Consider the following 15,571-nt stretch of genomic DNA (forward strand, 5'->3'; position numbering starts at 1 on the left):
CTGGGAATACAATGTTAAGTGTATTTTGAGACAGGATCTGTAAAGAGGTAACTAAGGCAAACTGAAGTCTTTAGGGTGAGCCCTAATGCAGTGTGACTGGTGTACTTATGAGAAGAGAAGAATTAGAGCACAAACACACACAGACGGTGACCATGGAGAAGGTCAAGGAGAGAGGCCTCAGGAGGACCTAAACCCTGCTCACACCTTGATCTCAGACTTTCAGCCTCCAGGACTGGGCAAGAATACTTTTCTGTGGTTTAAGTCACCCAGTCCATTGTGCTTTGTTATTGTAGCCCAAGCAGACTAATAAAATATCCTTCACACTTCCCACTCCTGGGAAGTTAAGACTACGACTATTTCAACCAAGGAAGGCCTTAGGATTCTGAGTGGTGAAGTATCTTGCTCAGGATTATGCAAGTTACTAGGCAGCCACAACAGAACTTGAACCCAGCTTGACCTGGCCCAACAGTCTGTGTTTACAACTTGGTCAGCCTACATGGGGTTGCACCCCAGCTCGCCCAGTTCAGAACATCTGCAGCCCTTTCCCAGACACACCCCTTCCTGGGGGTCCAGCTTGATGAGAAATTTAACAAATGTTTAACAAATGTACACTCCCAACCAATCAGCATTCTTGTTGAGATAGTGGCTGTGTTTTTAAATAAAAATCCACATCTCTCTACTACAAGGTCTCCAAGCAGAATGTGCCACCCCTGGTCATACCATGTGTTGGGCCTCAAGGATATAGAGTTGAAGCACAAGATCAAAGAAGTAGGTGACATTTCAAACACGGCCACAAATATCTATAGTGGAGAAGACAGGGGCTGAGAAATGATCCCAAATCCAGCCCGAAGGAATCCTGGAAGACTCTCTTAGATCATGTAATTGGTAAGATGCGTGTTGAGAAATGAGGAGAGAAATAAGAGAGGAGAAATGAGGAGACATACGGATGTGCAAAGACCTCAGGAGAAAGAGTTCAGTGTAAATTCAGCAAAGGATGGCTCAGAGCATGCCATTTGGGATCAGGAACAAGATATGATTATAAAAGAATGAAACCAGGCTTGTTGTGTGACTTAGAAGCTATTTCCAAGGCCAGAACAGTCAGTGCCTGTCTAATGGTCATGTCAGGTTTTATTGCTGTGGTCAAAGACTATTGCACAATTACTGGAGCAAAGAGCAGGGACTGTGTGACTTTTCAGAGCAACAACCAGAATCAACGGGAATCTCTGCTGGCAGGTGACAACGTAGAGCAAGTTACATAAACTTTCTAGCTAACAGGTCACAGCACTAATTGATCAAGGTATCTAAAATCAGCAATGACATTTAAAGCAGTCAGTATCAAAGAAATATTTAAAGCTATGAAACTGAAATACATGTTTCACTTTATCTTCCCAATATGTCATTTTCTCCATCTTTAAACACTTGTTTTATTCTATCTCCAAGAACATATCTTTTGAATCTGTTATAAATCCTTTTTAGAAGAAGAAAGGTATGCACATATCCATAGATGACCCCATACATGAATGCACACCTCTCTGCCTCACAAACACCCCATCATTTCACATCAATTTGAACATCAAACCTACCATAAGCCAAATTGTCATACACACGAGTCTGTTTCAAGACTAGTTCTTCTGTTCCAATAATCTGTTTACTTTTTCCTGGGCCTGTGCCAGTTTTTGTAAAGTGCCTGACCTATTTATTCACTTATTCATTGCAATACTGGGGACTGAACCCAGGGGTGCTCTACTACTGAGAGTCTTCCCTAGCCCTTTATATTTATTTATTTTTAATTTCGAAGCAAGGTCTTGCTAAGTTGCTAAGGGCTCAAACTTGAGATCCCCCTGCCTCAGCCTCCCAAGTAACTGGGTTTATGCATGAGCACCACTGCACTTGGCTTTACCAGTTTTTATTTATGGTGATTCCCTCCCTGTATTATTTAAATATTCTCAAGTCTCTCTCATTTGAAAAACCATTCTCCCCACTACCTACAACTATCCTCTTTTCACCTTTTTGTAAACAAATTTCTCAGAAAGTTTCTGTGTATGTTCTTCTATTTCCTCACCCACATTTCAGTCTCCACAATGTCACAGAAATTGCTCTTGTTAAGATCACCAATGAACTCTATGTTGCTAATCCAGAGAGCAAATGCCAGCCTTCACTAATCTGACACATCAGACCACTTCTTCACTTGAACTCACCCGCCCCTTGCTTCTAGGTAGTTCCATTCTCTTAGGATTTTTGCAGTCACTTTCCTTATTTTTCATCTCCTTTCTTTGTGTCTACTCCTCTTCCCATTTCTTAAACATTGAAGTCCCTTGGAGTTCAGTTCTGGGTTACATGTCTTAAGATGCTCCCTACATATAAGAGGTCCATAGGAGCTCTTCCTCACATTGGTAGTTTCTATTATGACCTGTGACGTCATTTCGTCCTTACCTGCACATTCCCCTGACCCTTGTGATTGGGATTCTTTTGTGTAGCCCTGTAACTGAGAAGTAGTTTATGACACTTGCAGGTCTGCTCTCTCAAACTTCACACATGCTCTCTCTTTCTGTTCATCTGCCAGCCAGGTGCAAGAAAAGGCACCTGAGTGCCTAGAGGACCAAGAGAGAGCTGAGTACCTAACACCCTGCATACAGCCAAACTCAAGCCCCACCCCAACCCACCCCTACTAACTTTGAACTATAGCATGACTAAAAAAGTAATCCTTTGTTGAATCAGATCACTAAAATGCACAAATCATTTGATGCAGGAATTAGCCTGGTCCAGATAATACCCTATCTCTATGCTAATGACCACCAAATATTTGAAATCCAGTCTTGTGCTTCTAATTGTGCATCAAATAATTGATAGTCCAAAGTAATAGGATAAAGAAGAATTTATTTAAGTAGATTACTATAAAATCACAGAGATTTATTTATTTGTTTATTTATTTATTTATTCATTCATTCTTTCATCCAGCTAATGTTTATCTGGTGCCCACAATGTGCCAGATGAGCAAAATAGATCCAGGCCCTGTGGTCACAGCATTTACTATGAACTGGATGACAGAGAATTCACATGTCTCCTTATCTTATTCCAGCTGTTAGAAACTTTTGCAGTATTTGCTGCTTCACACAAGCACACCATTCATAAATCAGAGTTCCTGGCACCCACACTTTCCCCTTTGTGAAAGGATACAAGTGGATCTAAGAGCATAATACCTTTTCTCTTATGTTTTCAGCCATGTGCAGTGGTACACACCTGCAATCCCCGTGGCTCGGGAGGCTGAGGCAGGAGGATCGTGAGTTCAAAGACAGCCTCACCAAAAGTGAGGCACTAAGCCACTCAGCGAGACCCTGTCTCTAAATAAAATACAAATTAGGGCCAGGACTGTGCCTCCGAGATTGAGTGCCCCTGAGTTCAATCCGCAGTGCTCCCCCTCAAAGAATGTTTTCAGGTGTTTTTTATTATTGGAAAATACATATAACATAATCTTCATCACATTGTCATGAAATACAGTCACAGTGCTGTGTAACCATCACCACTATCTGCACCCAAAACTTCTTCATTCTCTCCAACAAAAACTTCCCTTCTCCTGGTCTCTGATAACCTCTCATCTGCTTTCTGTCAGTCTCTCAGTACCATGTATGAGTGAAATCATGCAATATTTGTCCTCTTTGTCTGGCTTTATTCACTAACTCTAATGTTTTCATGGTTCATCCATGCTGCAGCACATATTAGAATTCCATCCCTTTTTATGGATGAAAACTACTCCAGTATATGGAGAGATCACATTTTGTTCATTTATCCATCAATGAACCCTTGAGTTGCCTTCACCTTTTGGCTATTGCAATAGTGCTATAAACATGGCTATACCAACATCTCTTTGAGACCCTGATTTCAATTCATTTTGCTATACACCTGGAAGTGTAGTTGCTGGACCATAAAGTAATGCTATGTTTAATCTTCTGAGGGGCCACCACGCCATTTCCCAAAGAAAATAAACCATTTTACATTCCCACAAGCAATTAATTTTCTCCACATCCTCACCAGTACTTGTAATTTTCCTTTTTTAAAATTAGAGCCAGCTTAGCACAGGTGAAGTGGTATCAAAGAATATTGTTCAACTATAAAAGTCGTACATGAATACAATCTTCCACAAAATTCAATACCAGAGTAGAATCAAAGAGGAAATCCACTTTACCATAGTCACCTCCAAACTCCTCCCCCGTTCAGAGAAAACTCATTAAAAGTTTGACCTGCCAACTTCCGGACCTTGTTCTCTGCATTCATATTGTTACATGTGATGGATATAAGATTATGCACAGTAGGTACATGTTCATTCTATAAATATTGTCCGTTTCCCTCCCTCTATCCATCCATTTCGTTGTTCTGTATGTTAAGGAAATATCATTTCTGAAAACTTGCCCCACAGCTTATCCCACTGGTTGTAATGTCGTCTTTGACTTGCAGGATGAGTAAGCCATGTTGGGTGATGGTTTCACTAGTAGCAGAATTTTGGTGTGTGCCTCTTGCAGATTTCATTGCCTAGGTGGACCTGTTCAGGGATGACCTTCTCTTATCACATATACTAACAACTCTTTATGCTACTCTCTTTCTCTGAAATTACTTTCTTTTGTTTGGGAATTAAAAAAAAGAATTACAAAAAAACCCCTTTTGAAGACAACAACTGTCTGAGGATACCAACATGGGAAGCAGGCAATGTTTGATAAGAGATCGCCCTCTGCTGGCTGAATTAGTCAAAGTTCTCCAGAGACGCAGAACCAATATGGTAGATAATAGGACTAATATGAAAATATATTTACATAATATATATCTTATATGACACATAAATATACATAGTATATGTTATACAAATATATGTAGAGAGATTTATTATAAGGAATTGTCTCACACAATCATGGAGGCTGGCAAGTCTCAAAACCTGCAGGGTGAGTCAGCAAGCTGGAGACTCAGGAGTTTGGATGTGGAGGTCCAGTCTGAAGCTCACCAAACATAAGACCCAAAAAGAGCCAATGCCACAGTTGAAGTCTGAAGGCAAGAAAAAGGTCATGTCCCAGTTGTACACAGTGAGAATTCTAAGCAAGAAAAAATTTTAAAGGAAATCCTGGCATTTTACTTTCCTGCTCAGAATCCCATGATTACCCCACCACCCATAGAACATCACCTTTGCATATGGAGTTTATGAGGATTAGCCCAACCCCTACCTCCTTCTGCTGCAACCATGTGGGCTTCCTGATTGTTCCTTACTGTGCCATAGCTGCTGCTGCTGTCTCAGGGCCTTTGCACTTACTGTATCCTCTGCCTGGTCACCCTTTCTCCAGGTCTCCAAAAGTCTTGCTCAACTTTCATCTCCACAGTCAGGTCTTCCATCACCACTCTGCCCCAAGTAGCATCCCCTCCATCCTTTTCTACCTTCTTACCCTTCTTTATTTTCTTGAGCTTGTTTTGTCTTCTCCTTTACTAGAAACAAATTCCATGAGGCTTTATTTTTCCATTTCAGGGCCTGGGTTCAAATAGGTGCTAAGTATTTCCTGAGCAAATGACCAAATGAATGAATGCAAAACATAGATAAAGAATACTGATATAAGGATGGATAACACACATACACACACAAACACGCACACACAATGGTGAGAGTACTAGAAAATAATTAATTTCAGGAAGGCTAAAGCTAAAAATGAATTTAGACTTTCAAAAAGTCTGAAGACAGATAAGTAAAATGCTTCTTAGTATAAGAAATGGAAAGAGCAATTTCTTGAAAGAAAATAAATCCTCTTTCTTTGGCATTTTTCCTTCAAGAAGATTGATCTTCAGGCTAAGAATGTTGGAGGACAGAGAAGAGGGATAATGGGAAATCCAGGGGAGAGGGGAGGTTGTAGGAAATGTCAAGCCAGGGACAGAGAGAGCATCATAGAGATCCCCAAGTCCCAGAGCAGCCAGGAAGCAGCAGACTCATGCCTCGGGCACAGTTCGGAAATGGCACTAGAGCTGCCTCAGTGGAAAATTCAGTGCAGGGCCAGAAACCCAGCAGAACTCAGATAATGCCTGTGTGGACGAAAAATCTCAAAACCACATGCTCCCACAAACACACACACACACACACATTCACACACACTACTATGGCACAGTGCTATGGGTTCATGTTTTTCTCTCCACACCCAGTCCCAGGGCAGTAGCCTGAATCTTTTTGGTTCATGAACTCTTTGAACAAATGTGATACGAATTTCCCACCTGCATATTCCCACAAATAGTGCACATTATTTCAAGAGACTCATGAACCTCCTCAGAGCAATTCATGGGCTCCTGGAGTCTACATGGCCCAGCTTCCAAAGCTCAGTTCTAAAGGTACACCCTGGGGCTAGGATTGTGACTCCGTGGTAGAGTGATTGCCTAGCATGTGTGAGGCACTGGGTTCCATCCTCAGCACCACATAAAAATAAATAAAATAAAGGTATTGTTTCCATTAACAACTAAAAAATATATTAAAAGAAAGAACTGATAAAGGTACACCCTTAAATTGCAATGCTGGAATTAATTATGTGACACTATGTTGAAGATTGCAGCTAAATTCTGAATTTAATTTTTCAATAAATATTTACTGAATGACAACCATGTGACAGGCCCTGTACTGTGCTCTTCAGATTATTTATTTAATCCTCAAAACTGCCCTCAACATTACTCTGTGCACTTCTGGTCAAGAAACTTGGGGTATGAGAGGAAGCTTTTCTGTATGAGAAAGGGACCACATGAATGTTCTGGAACCGCTTTAACAAAGTACCACAGACTCAGGGGCCTCAGTGACAGAAATGCGTAGTCTCCCAGTTCTAGAGACTGGAAGTCCAAGACCAAGGTGTGGGCAGGACTGGTTCCTTCTGAGGCGATGAGGGAAGGGTCTGCTCCAGGCCTCTCTCCTTGACTTGTTGACTAATGCCTTCTCTCTGTGTATCTTCACATGTTCCCCCTCTTCCTGTGTCTCTGTATTCAAATTTCCCCTTTTTATAAGGACACCGGTCCCATTAAATTAGGGCCACTCTAATGATCTCATCTTAATTCAATTACCTCTATATTTACAAATAAGGTTGCATTCTAAGGTACTGGGAGTTAGCTGTTCCAACATAAGAATTTGGGGGGCCACGATTCAATCTGTAACAAGGGATAATGGTTGAACAAAACAGCTACAGAAGTCTAGAAAATTTTAATGACAGTAAGTCCTTGGTATAAGATGAACAAACTGAGTAAACCTCATGAAGGATGGAGTCTTGTACCAGGCACAGAGCACAGTCCTGAAGGAACCTAAGGCACAGCTGTGTCCTTCCCTTGAGAAGTGTTCGATGTAGTTGTGGAATCTCAATAAGTCTGTGTAGCAGGTAAACGATTTTGATTGCACACACTCAGAAATGCAAACATGTCATGTATTCTCTTTTAATTAGACTCAGTGGGGCATTCATCCAAATGAGCTATCATTCCATCAGTGCCCACGCCTGTTAGCCATTTCCGAGGGATTCCCAGCCGCACCAGGATTCTCCCCAATGTGAATACTCTTCCTCATGCTCCAAGGCTGTTTGAACACTAGAAAGATACAGCTTAAACCACTCAGGGCCTCTTCGTCCTGGCACCCCATCTAGTGGCTAAGGACATATTTGCAAGACTGCAGTCTTCCAGAATTACAGCAGGGAAGTCCTCTCTATGTGCAAACGAACGTTTTCAGGAAGGAGGGAACTTTGAGGAGGAATTCACACATATAAGAGAAACACAGACCTGGGGAAAAGATGGGGAATATTTCAATTGGGACAATGACAGAGGCATAGATACATAGATAGAAATGAGCTCTACATCAAGGATAATACACGTCAGCATTTATTAAGAAAAAGCATCCAAGGTAGGAAAAAAAGAAAAAAGGGCTAATGGACAGTGATCATTAGTAGTCAGGTGAGACCATCACTCACTGTGTACCCATCGTGCTTCACTCTGTGCGAGGTACCCAGCAACTTGTCTGCTCCCTTTGACCTCATAGCACCCATATTTGATAGATGAGCAAACCGAGGCTCAAGAGGGATCATTTATATCCTCCAAGGTCTCAACTGTTGAGTAGAAGAGTTGGGATTTGAACTGATTGTGATTGAATCTAAAGGCCATACTCCTTCCCTGGGGAAGATAACGGCATGAAAAAGATGTACAATGGATTATCTTGGGAAAAGGCAGGACAGAAAAGTCAGCTAGGGAGACACTGAAGAAACACAAATTTGGTTTGAGGTAGCAGCTTCCGAAATGAAAACAGAAGAGTGGATCAGAATGACTACTGGAGGGAAAGTCTTGGTGACATATTGGATATTCAGGGTAAAGAGGAGAAAAGAAATAAAATGACATCAAACCTCTAAACCAAAGCAATCAAAGAGATAAAAGCAAAGGGCAGTAGTTAAGGGTAACCTTTGAAAGTGAAAAGACTGGAAGTCAGTGGGCAAAAGTCAGAGGAGAGGGAGACTTGAGTGCCAGACACATTGAGTGCTGACAATGATATTCTTGGCAATGGGCTCAGAACCCTCATAAGTTTGGGGGGCTGCTGATGGAGATTTGGATCACCAAATGTGCCCAATATGTCCCAACATGGCACACAAGGATGGTGATACTGCTCCACACTGTAGTCAATGCATGTAGATTACATTTGCTACAATTAATGGTGCAAGTTATTCTAGCATCTTCCAGCATATACAATAATGAACTGAGCAGGTCATAAGACCCAGTGAAAAAGGCAGCAACTTGCTGCCGGGCACTAATCACAATGGTAGTTCATGGGCTATGGGGGAACTTGGCTTCATCTAGAAAGTAAAGAGTTCCAGTCAAACTCAAGGGTGTCTAAGCATCTAGTGTGCTGACAACTGGCTGTTTCTGCAGAATGGTGATAGTTGCAATTGCTGTTAAACTGTTGTTTTGAGTGTATTACTCCCTCTGACAGTGCTGCCAAAACTCTAGTATTTGGAAGTGTGACAAAACATAAAATAAAGTCGAGCAGCCCTGGAACACAGTTGTAGCTGAACACAGGAGCTCCTTGAGCAGGAGTCAGCTCTTCTCTTGAGCCTGAGTTTTAAGGGTGGTCAAAGGGGAACCAGAGATCCTTTAACTTGTAGCATTTGGAATGTCAGCACTCTCAGAAGCCACTTTACTTTAGGGAAATTTCCCCCAGCAGCTGCTGAAGAAGCCCCTGGCTTCAAGCCATGTGTCCCCTGAAAGACCTGGGTCTAACCTCACAATCTAACTTCTAGGCTTCCTAAGAAAGTGGTAAAATGTGTGTTGTTTCTTGTTATCCAAGTTGTCATAGAATTTAGAAAATCGAAAGATCCCCCCCAAAATGTAAAGTGTGATAGAGGGTAATTAGTTGGATTAGCCATTCCACAATGTATGCATGTTTCAAAACATAATTTCGTATACAATAAATACAACTTTGATTTGTGCAATAAAACAAATTGGAAACGGGATTCAGTCTTTTTATTTCTTTCTAATACTGCATGTCTATTATCAGATCACATGACCCTTATTAGAGAAAAGCAATATGACAAAGGTCAAATCCTCCCAGGAAATGCTGTCAACTTACTTTGGAGACAGTAAACATTTAAGTCTCCTGGACCGACATGTAACAAAATTTATGTGATTATTATAACAAAGGAATGAGAGTAAGACTGGCCATTTTTGAAACACCTAATTTTTGAAGAGTTATAAAGTCGTGTCCTTTAAGCAAGTTTTGATTTGACCGCGAGCTATTCTGAGCTAAGCCCAGCTCTTCTCTTCATTGTATAGACAAGGCACCTGAAGCACCCTGAAAAGCAGCTTGCCCCCAACTTCCTATTCAGGAAGTAGTGGAACCCAGGTGAGATCTCAGGTCTGAGACTAGTCTTAGCTCTTCACACCTCACCCTGTGTTTGCCAAGGACTGGCTGCTCTACATGAGGCTCAGCTGGGATCACAGCAAAGTCCACATTCCTATACCACTAAGTCCAAAGATGAGGCCCAGAACTACACCTCTTCAACACATTCCCATGTAGGGTTGCCAGTTGAAATATAGGATTTGCAGGTGAATTTGAATTTCAGATTAAGAACAAAAAGTCCAAATGGGATGTGTGAAAATTATTAAATAAAAATATTTAATATGTGTAACTAACTGTTGATCCGAAATTCAAATTTACATAGCTGTTCTCGTTAGTAGCTAAATCAAACAACCCTATTCCCAGAGGATCAGGATGCTTCCCTACACAGGGCCAGGAGGGCAGTTGGACAAAATTCTTTTCCTTTCCAACAAAACTCCAAAAGTCTACGAGACACTGTAATTAAATAAATTCACCAGATTGGCTGAATGTGACCTACCGTTGGTATAGCCTGGCTCTCCTCAATTTGTCAAAGCACAAATTACCCATGAGACTCTTTCTTGGCTTTATATTTTACTAAAATTATTTTAGGGCATCATTAGACTTCAGTGAAATGGAAATTTTACTATTTTTGCAAACCCACAGGTTCCCAAAGCAAAAAACACTTCAAGTTTGGAAAGTAGCAAAACATTATTTCATTTCTTGTCCCTAGGCTGGTAAGGAGTTTTCTCTCTACCATGCTACCTTCATCACAATTGTCTAGATGAATTCACAAATCAAGGCTAAAGAACTCATCCTTAGAGAACAAAGGCTCAAATTAAGAAAGGTTTTATTTTTCAGACAAAATAAATAGCATTAACACACATACAAATGCCAGAGAAAGAGTTCACTGGGTTTTATAAAAGAGAGAACCACACACAGGTGTCAACTAACAATCAGAAACTCTGAAGAATGACCACTGCTTGTGGTGACAGAAGGACAACATGTGCTTGTCTAAGAGGTTGTTTTGTGTTTGTATCTTTGTGGAAATGCACAACAGTGAAGCAATGCAAGGCGAAGTGGCAGGTAGTCGAATTTGAAGCCCCTTTTCTCCACTCTAATGTGCTCTCATTCTGCTTTCCAGAATTAAAGTAATTGGTAAGTCATTTTACAAAGAACTTTAATATCAAAGAACTCTTCCAAAAATCTAAAATAGACTCAAGGTAATGAGGAAAGTTATACAGGGTAGTGGGGGGTCGTGTTCTCAAAAGCCAGATTTCACACAATGGCAGGCACTAAATCTAGTCACGTGTGCTTGCAATAGAAGAGAAGACACTGGTCTTAATAGAGGCTGGTCTTTTTCATGATGCGCAGGAACTCCTGCTCATTGACCTCTCCGTCTCCATCTCGATCAGCTTCATCGATCATTTCCTGCAAGACAGTAAGGATTCAGGTTAGAGTAATTCATAAACTAAAAGGTGATTAAGCAATAGGCTTAATAATGTTATATGAAAGTGTGATTGTAGATATGATAGGTAAATAGTTAAACTTATTCCTGATAAATTGTTTTTCAAAACCAAGTCACACATTGTCATACATATCAATTGGAGGGGAATTTGAAGATCACCTTACCTACAGAGGTTCCTGAAACCTACAATAGTAAGTTCAGTTGCACATATGTGTGTTTTTCTGGAAGCACGGTTCATAGGTGTATCACATTCACAAAGGAGAATTAAGTTGTCAGTAGAAGGACAAGAACACACTAGCTTTCCTTCAAAGATGTACCCCCATCAGAGAAAATGGAACTCAGAAAAGCCAGAGGGCTCAAAGGGAGGAATTCTGATTCTGGACTCAGGTATTACAGACCTGCAGCTCCTCATCAGTCAGGTTCTCGCCCAACTCTTTGGCCACACGCTTCAGATTTTTGAATGAAATCTTTCCAGTTTCATCATCATCGAAGAGCTTGAAAGCTTTCAGAATTTCTTCTTTTGTATCTTTCTCAGACTTAAGTAGAACAGAAAATGCATGAATAAGGAACCACCATGGATGCTCATGTCCTACAGTTCCGCCGCTGCCCACTCACCCTATCTTTTTCAACAGCATAACTTGAGTGTAGACTTGGGTTCTCCAATCTGAGGTGACATTGGCTACTTATCTACTGCCCTATCCCATATCTAGTTCATAACTGCTTCAGAATTCAGTGGGAAGAGGTGTCTGCTTGGTGCAATAAGCCAAGAATCCTTGAGGAATAGGCATGGGGACTTGTTTTGGGGGCCTGAAGAACTGCTCCCACAGGTAGAGGCTGCAGGTTTCTGCAACAAAGCAAGGCTGAGCTTTTCAATGTGCAGCACCAGGTAACAATAGGCGTCTACACCAGCTGCCCCTAATTGTTTCTTTTTCAGAACTTTCCCCAATTCTGAAGCCAAGGAGGGACTTATAGGAGAACTAGCCTGTTGGATTTGTTCCTTAACCCCTGCACCCTGTCCCCACATCACTCCCATGGTCTCAATTATGGCCTTCATGACATAGGTCCTAGGTTGCAGCACATCAAATATCATCCAGGGTAGAAAAAGAGGACAAACTTAATAAAATTATTAAAAACCCAGAGGTTAAAAAGGAAATATAGGGCTGGGTTGTGGCTAAGTATTAGAGCACTTGCTTAGCATGTGTGAGGCACTGGGTTTGATTCTCAGCATTGCTTATAAATAAATAAAGGTCCATTGACAACTAAAAAGTATTAAAAATATGAAGGATTATACCTAAAAGATTATTTATATAAACTAAGGAGATACTGATTTCATTTTTTAAATAAAGGAGCAGTGGGTAGTTAAAATTAGGGAAAATACACTGCTTAGCTGGTAGAGGTGGAATCCTCTTGGTAGGGGGAGCAGGCAAGGAGGAAAGAGAGGCTATTCTACTTATTATATTACAGAGTTACTGGGGCCCTGAGAATTTTAACAGAAGAAAATAAATTTCCAAGAGCTCAAAATCCCAAATACTCCAAAAGGGTAACTTCCATTAGCTAAAAATGGAGAGAACCCTTAATAAGAGCAATCTGGGAACCCACCTTGAACGTGGGAGAGTTTTACTAGGTGGTTACAAAATGATGAGTCTCCTGATCTCATAAATCAGTCCACAAAGAAAAATGAAGGCATTAATAGATAATTTCAAAGAAACAGAATTGTCAGAGAAAAAGGTAAGACCTATGCCCTGGGAAACATACCTAGGCCAACAGGGGGTAACCTTTCTACAGGCAGAGAGAAGATAAGCCACACTAAGGAGCTAGGGGGTCAGTGAAAGAGCAAGGCCTTAGATGTTGGCCCAGTGAGAATAACAGCTCATGTTCTCCTGACCTTTTAGATCATTTAAAAGGGTGACACCTGAGAGACTAGAGAATGGATGAGTGTAACCTTAGATGTGCTGGTAAAACATATCCCCACTGTGGCAGAAAGCATGGGTGCTGAAGGAACTACCCCTTAGGCTGAGTTGCCCAGAAGAAAAACTGGAGAGAAGAGTTCTGAACATTAAAGTGTATGGATTTTTGTATTGTCAAAATGAAAAGTATTTAAAATTGTTGGGGCTTATAGGTTTTACTGTTTGTCATTATCCAATTGACTTATCAGTTGAAGAAACATAATTGACAAAAAGTGAAAGCAGTTGAATTTTTACTACTCTACAGGGATTAAAATGATTTCTGTAACTTTATGACCTTGAAAAAAGCCAAGTAAAACTTAGGCATCCAACTTCTCAGTTAAAAATACTATCGTTTATCAGGCAAACTCTCCAGATTTTACTGACTGACTTTTTTTTAGTGAAGTCATGTTTAAATCTAGATTTAAATGTATATACCATTATGGTGGGAAACATACTAATTATCTTAGATAACTTACCATTTTCTGAGTCATCACAGTCAAAAAGTCACTAAAATTCATTTTTCCTGTCCCTTCTTTGTCAATTTCACTTATCATTTTCTTGATTTCTTCTTTCTTAGGTTCAAAGCCCAGGGCCCTCATTGCCACCTACAATTAAAACAGGATCATCTCAATAAGCACATGGAAGCCAAGCAGAGGCAAAAATGATTGCTAAGGGTATTAACACAGTATGCAATACAATAATGTTAAAGTGATTGAAGAACACAGTTATGTAGATCTGATATTTGCAATTACCTTCTTTTAATAACACACGAAATAAGAAAAGCAGGAAAAAAGCACAGTACATCCTCCCATTACTTTCTGCAGGGAGAAGAAGGTCAAAGGGATCATGTAGTGAGAGAAAGAAGACAAGGAAGAGGAAAGGCAGTGGAGGAGAAATATGTAGATCTTGCCTTTAGTTCCTTAACATCTATGGTCCCAGTTCCATCAGCATCAAAGAGATCAAAAGCTTCCCGGATTTCCTGCTTCTGTTCTTCAGTAAGCTCTGGCTTAGGACTCATCCTTTTACGCTGGGCGCTTGACGCCATGTTTGCCTTCTTAAAATTGGAGGCCTTTAGACATTATACAAACACATGTGCATGATATGGTACCTATTTTGTGTAAGACAATTAGAGACAACCATACATATTTCTAAAATAGTTTAAAATATACGTATGTTGCTTAACGGGAGAGAGATAAGGTTTTAGTGGAAAGAACAATCAATCTATTCATGAACCTCTATCCTTCCCCTTCTTTCGTGTTATTTTTTTGATGAGAATAACCTGTGTTCCCCAATATTATACACGATGGTGGGATTCATTGTTACAAATTCATACATGCACACAATATAACAATATAATTTGGTCCCTATCTTCCCCCATCCCCTCCCTTTTCTTTAGTATTGTTGTTAGAAGCAAGGAGATCCCTTTTATTGAAAATCATCCCGAAAAACAGCTAGCCAAAGAATTGACTGGATAACTAGAGATGCTCAACTCTCTCTGAATTTCGTGGTGCACCCACTTGCAGTACTCTGCTTCCCAAGAAGACTCTGAATTTTACAATTACTTCTAAATTTTCCCAAATGTTAAGTTTACATATATATATATATATTTTCTGTCAATATCACAAAACAAAATCCAACCCATTCGGCTCCTTCATTTCATTTCCAAGAAGGTGGAAGTACTTCCTGAATGCCCCATACTTATATTGCAAAATGCGTGATAACAAGCAAAAACTTTAACAGAAAAGAGGTGGCCTGGAGGCCAGGGTCTGAGAGGGGTTCAGGCCTATGGAGAATCTGGGTGTTCTTTGCATAGGGACAGTCACAGAGGGATTTCGGGAAGGTCAGAGGAGCCCACGGGATGTACAGGGGCCAGCTGTGGGCGAAGAGGGGACAATGGCTAAGCGCAGGCCCAGCAGGGTGGCGGGCGTCTCTAGTCTCCACCCTACCCTTCCGGGATAGAGCTCGAAGGAAGAACTTGCGCGCCAAAGCCAAGCAAGGAGCAAGAGAAGCAGCGTGGTGGGACCGGGGCCTGGGAAGGACTCAGCCTAGAGACACGCAGAGGGACCCGGGTGGCCAGCACTCACCATTGCAAACGGACTCCGCTGCTGGTTGTTAAGGCAACAGCGTACACACAGATTAGGCGCCCGCCGTTCCCACCGTCCCGCGCGCGCGCGCGCCCCCGATCCCCATTGGCCTAGGGCCGGAGTGGGTGGGGCTAACCCGGCAAGGCCCCGGACATGGGCAAGAGGCGTGCGCTGACTACCAAGACTTATCCTCATTGGGCAAGATCACACTGCGATCGTCCATTGGCTGATCCTC

General features: G+C 41.3%; 1 protein-coding gene across 1 annotated transcript; it reads right to left on the reverse strand.

Moving 5' to 3' along the window:
- Positions 1-10,671: 10,671 nt before the first annotated feature.
- Positions 10,672-15,546, reverse strand: Cetn2 (centrin 2). Its single transcript, XM_047535981.1, has 5 exons — positions 15,337-15,546; positions 14,163-14,321; positions 13,729-13,857; positions 11,705-11,842; positions 10,672-11,269 (listed from the first exon to the last, which is right to left on the reverse strand). The coding sequence occupies exons 1-5, from the start codon at positions 15,529-15,531 to the stop codon at positions 11,180-11,182; spliced, it is 711 nt and encodes a 236-aa protein (XP_047391937.1). The 5' UTR covers positions 15,532-15,546; the 3' UTR covers positions 10,672-11,179.
- Positions 15,547-15,571: the final 25 nt, after the last annotated feature.

The sequence above is a fragment of the Sciurus carolinensis genome, chromosome X (assembly GCF_902686445.1).
Source record: "Sciurus carolinensis chromosome X, mSciCar1.2, whole genome shotgun sequence".
Lineage (NCBI taxonomy): Eukaryota > Metazoa > Chordata > Mammalia > Rodentia > Sciuridae > Sciurus > Sciurus carolinensis.

Bases quoted from the DNA above. Each gene is read 5' to 3' on its own strand.
- Cetn2 (XM_047535981.1), bottom strand. From the start codon at position 15,531: ATGAGGATAAGTCTTGGTAGTCAGCGCACGCCTCTTGCCCATGTCCGG. The intron at 11,843-13,728 runs GTAAGTTATCTA...GTTCTACTTAAG, and splicing joins CTGTGATGACTCAGAAAATG to TCTGAGAAAGATACAAAAGA. The intron at 11,270-11,704 runs GTCTGTAATACC...ACTGTCTTGCAG, and splicing joins TGACTGATGAGGAGCTGCAG to GAAATGATCGATGAAGCTGA.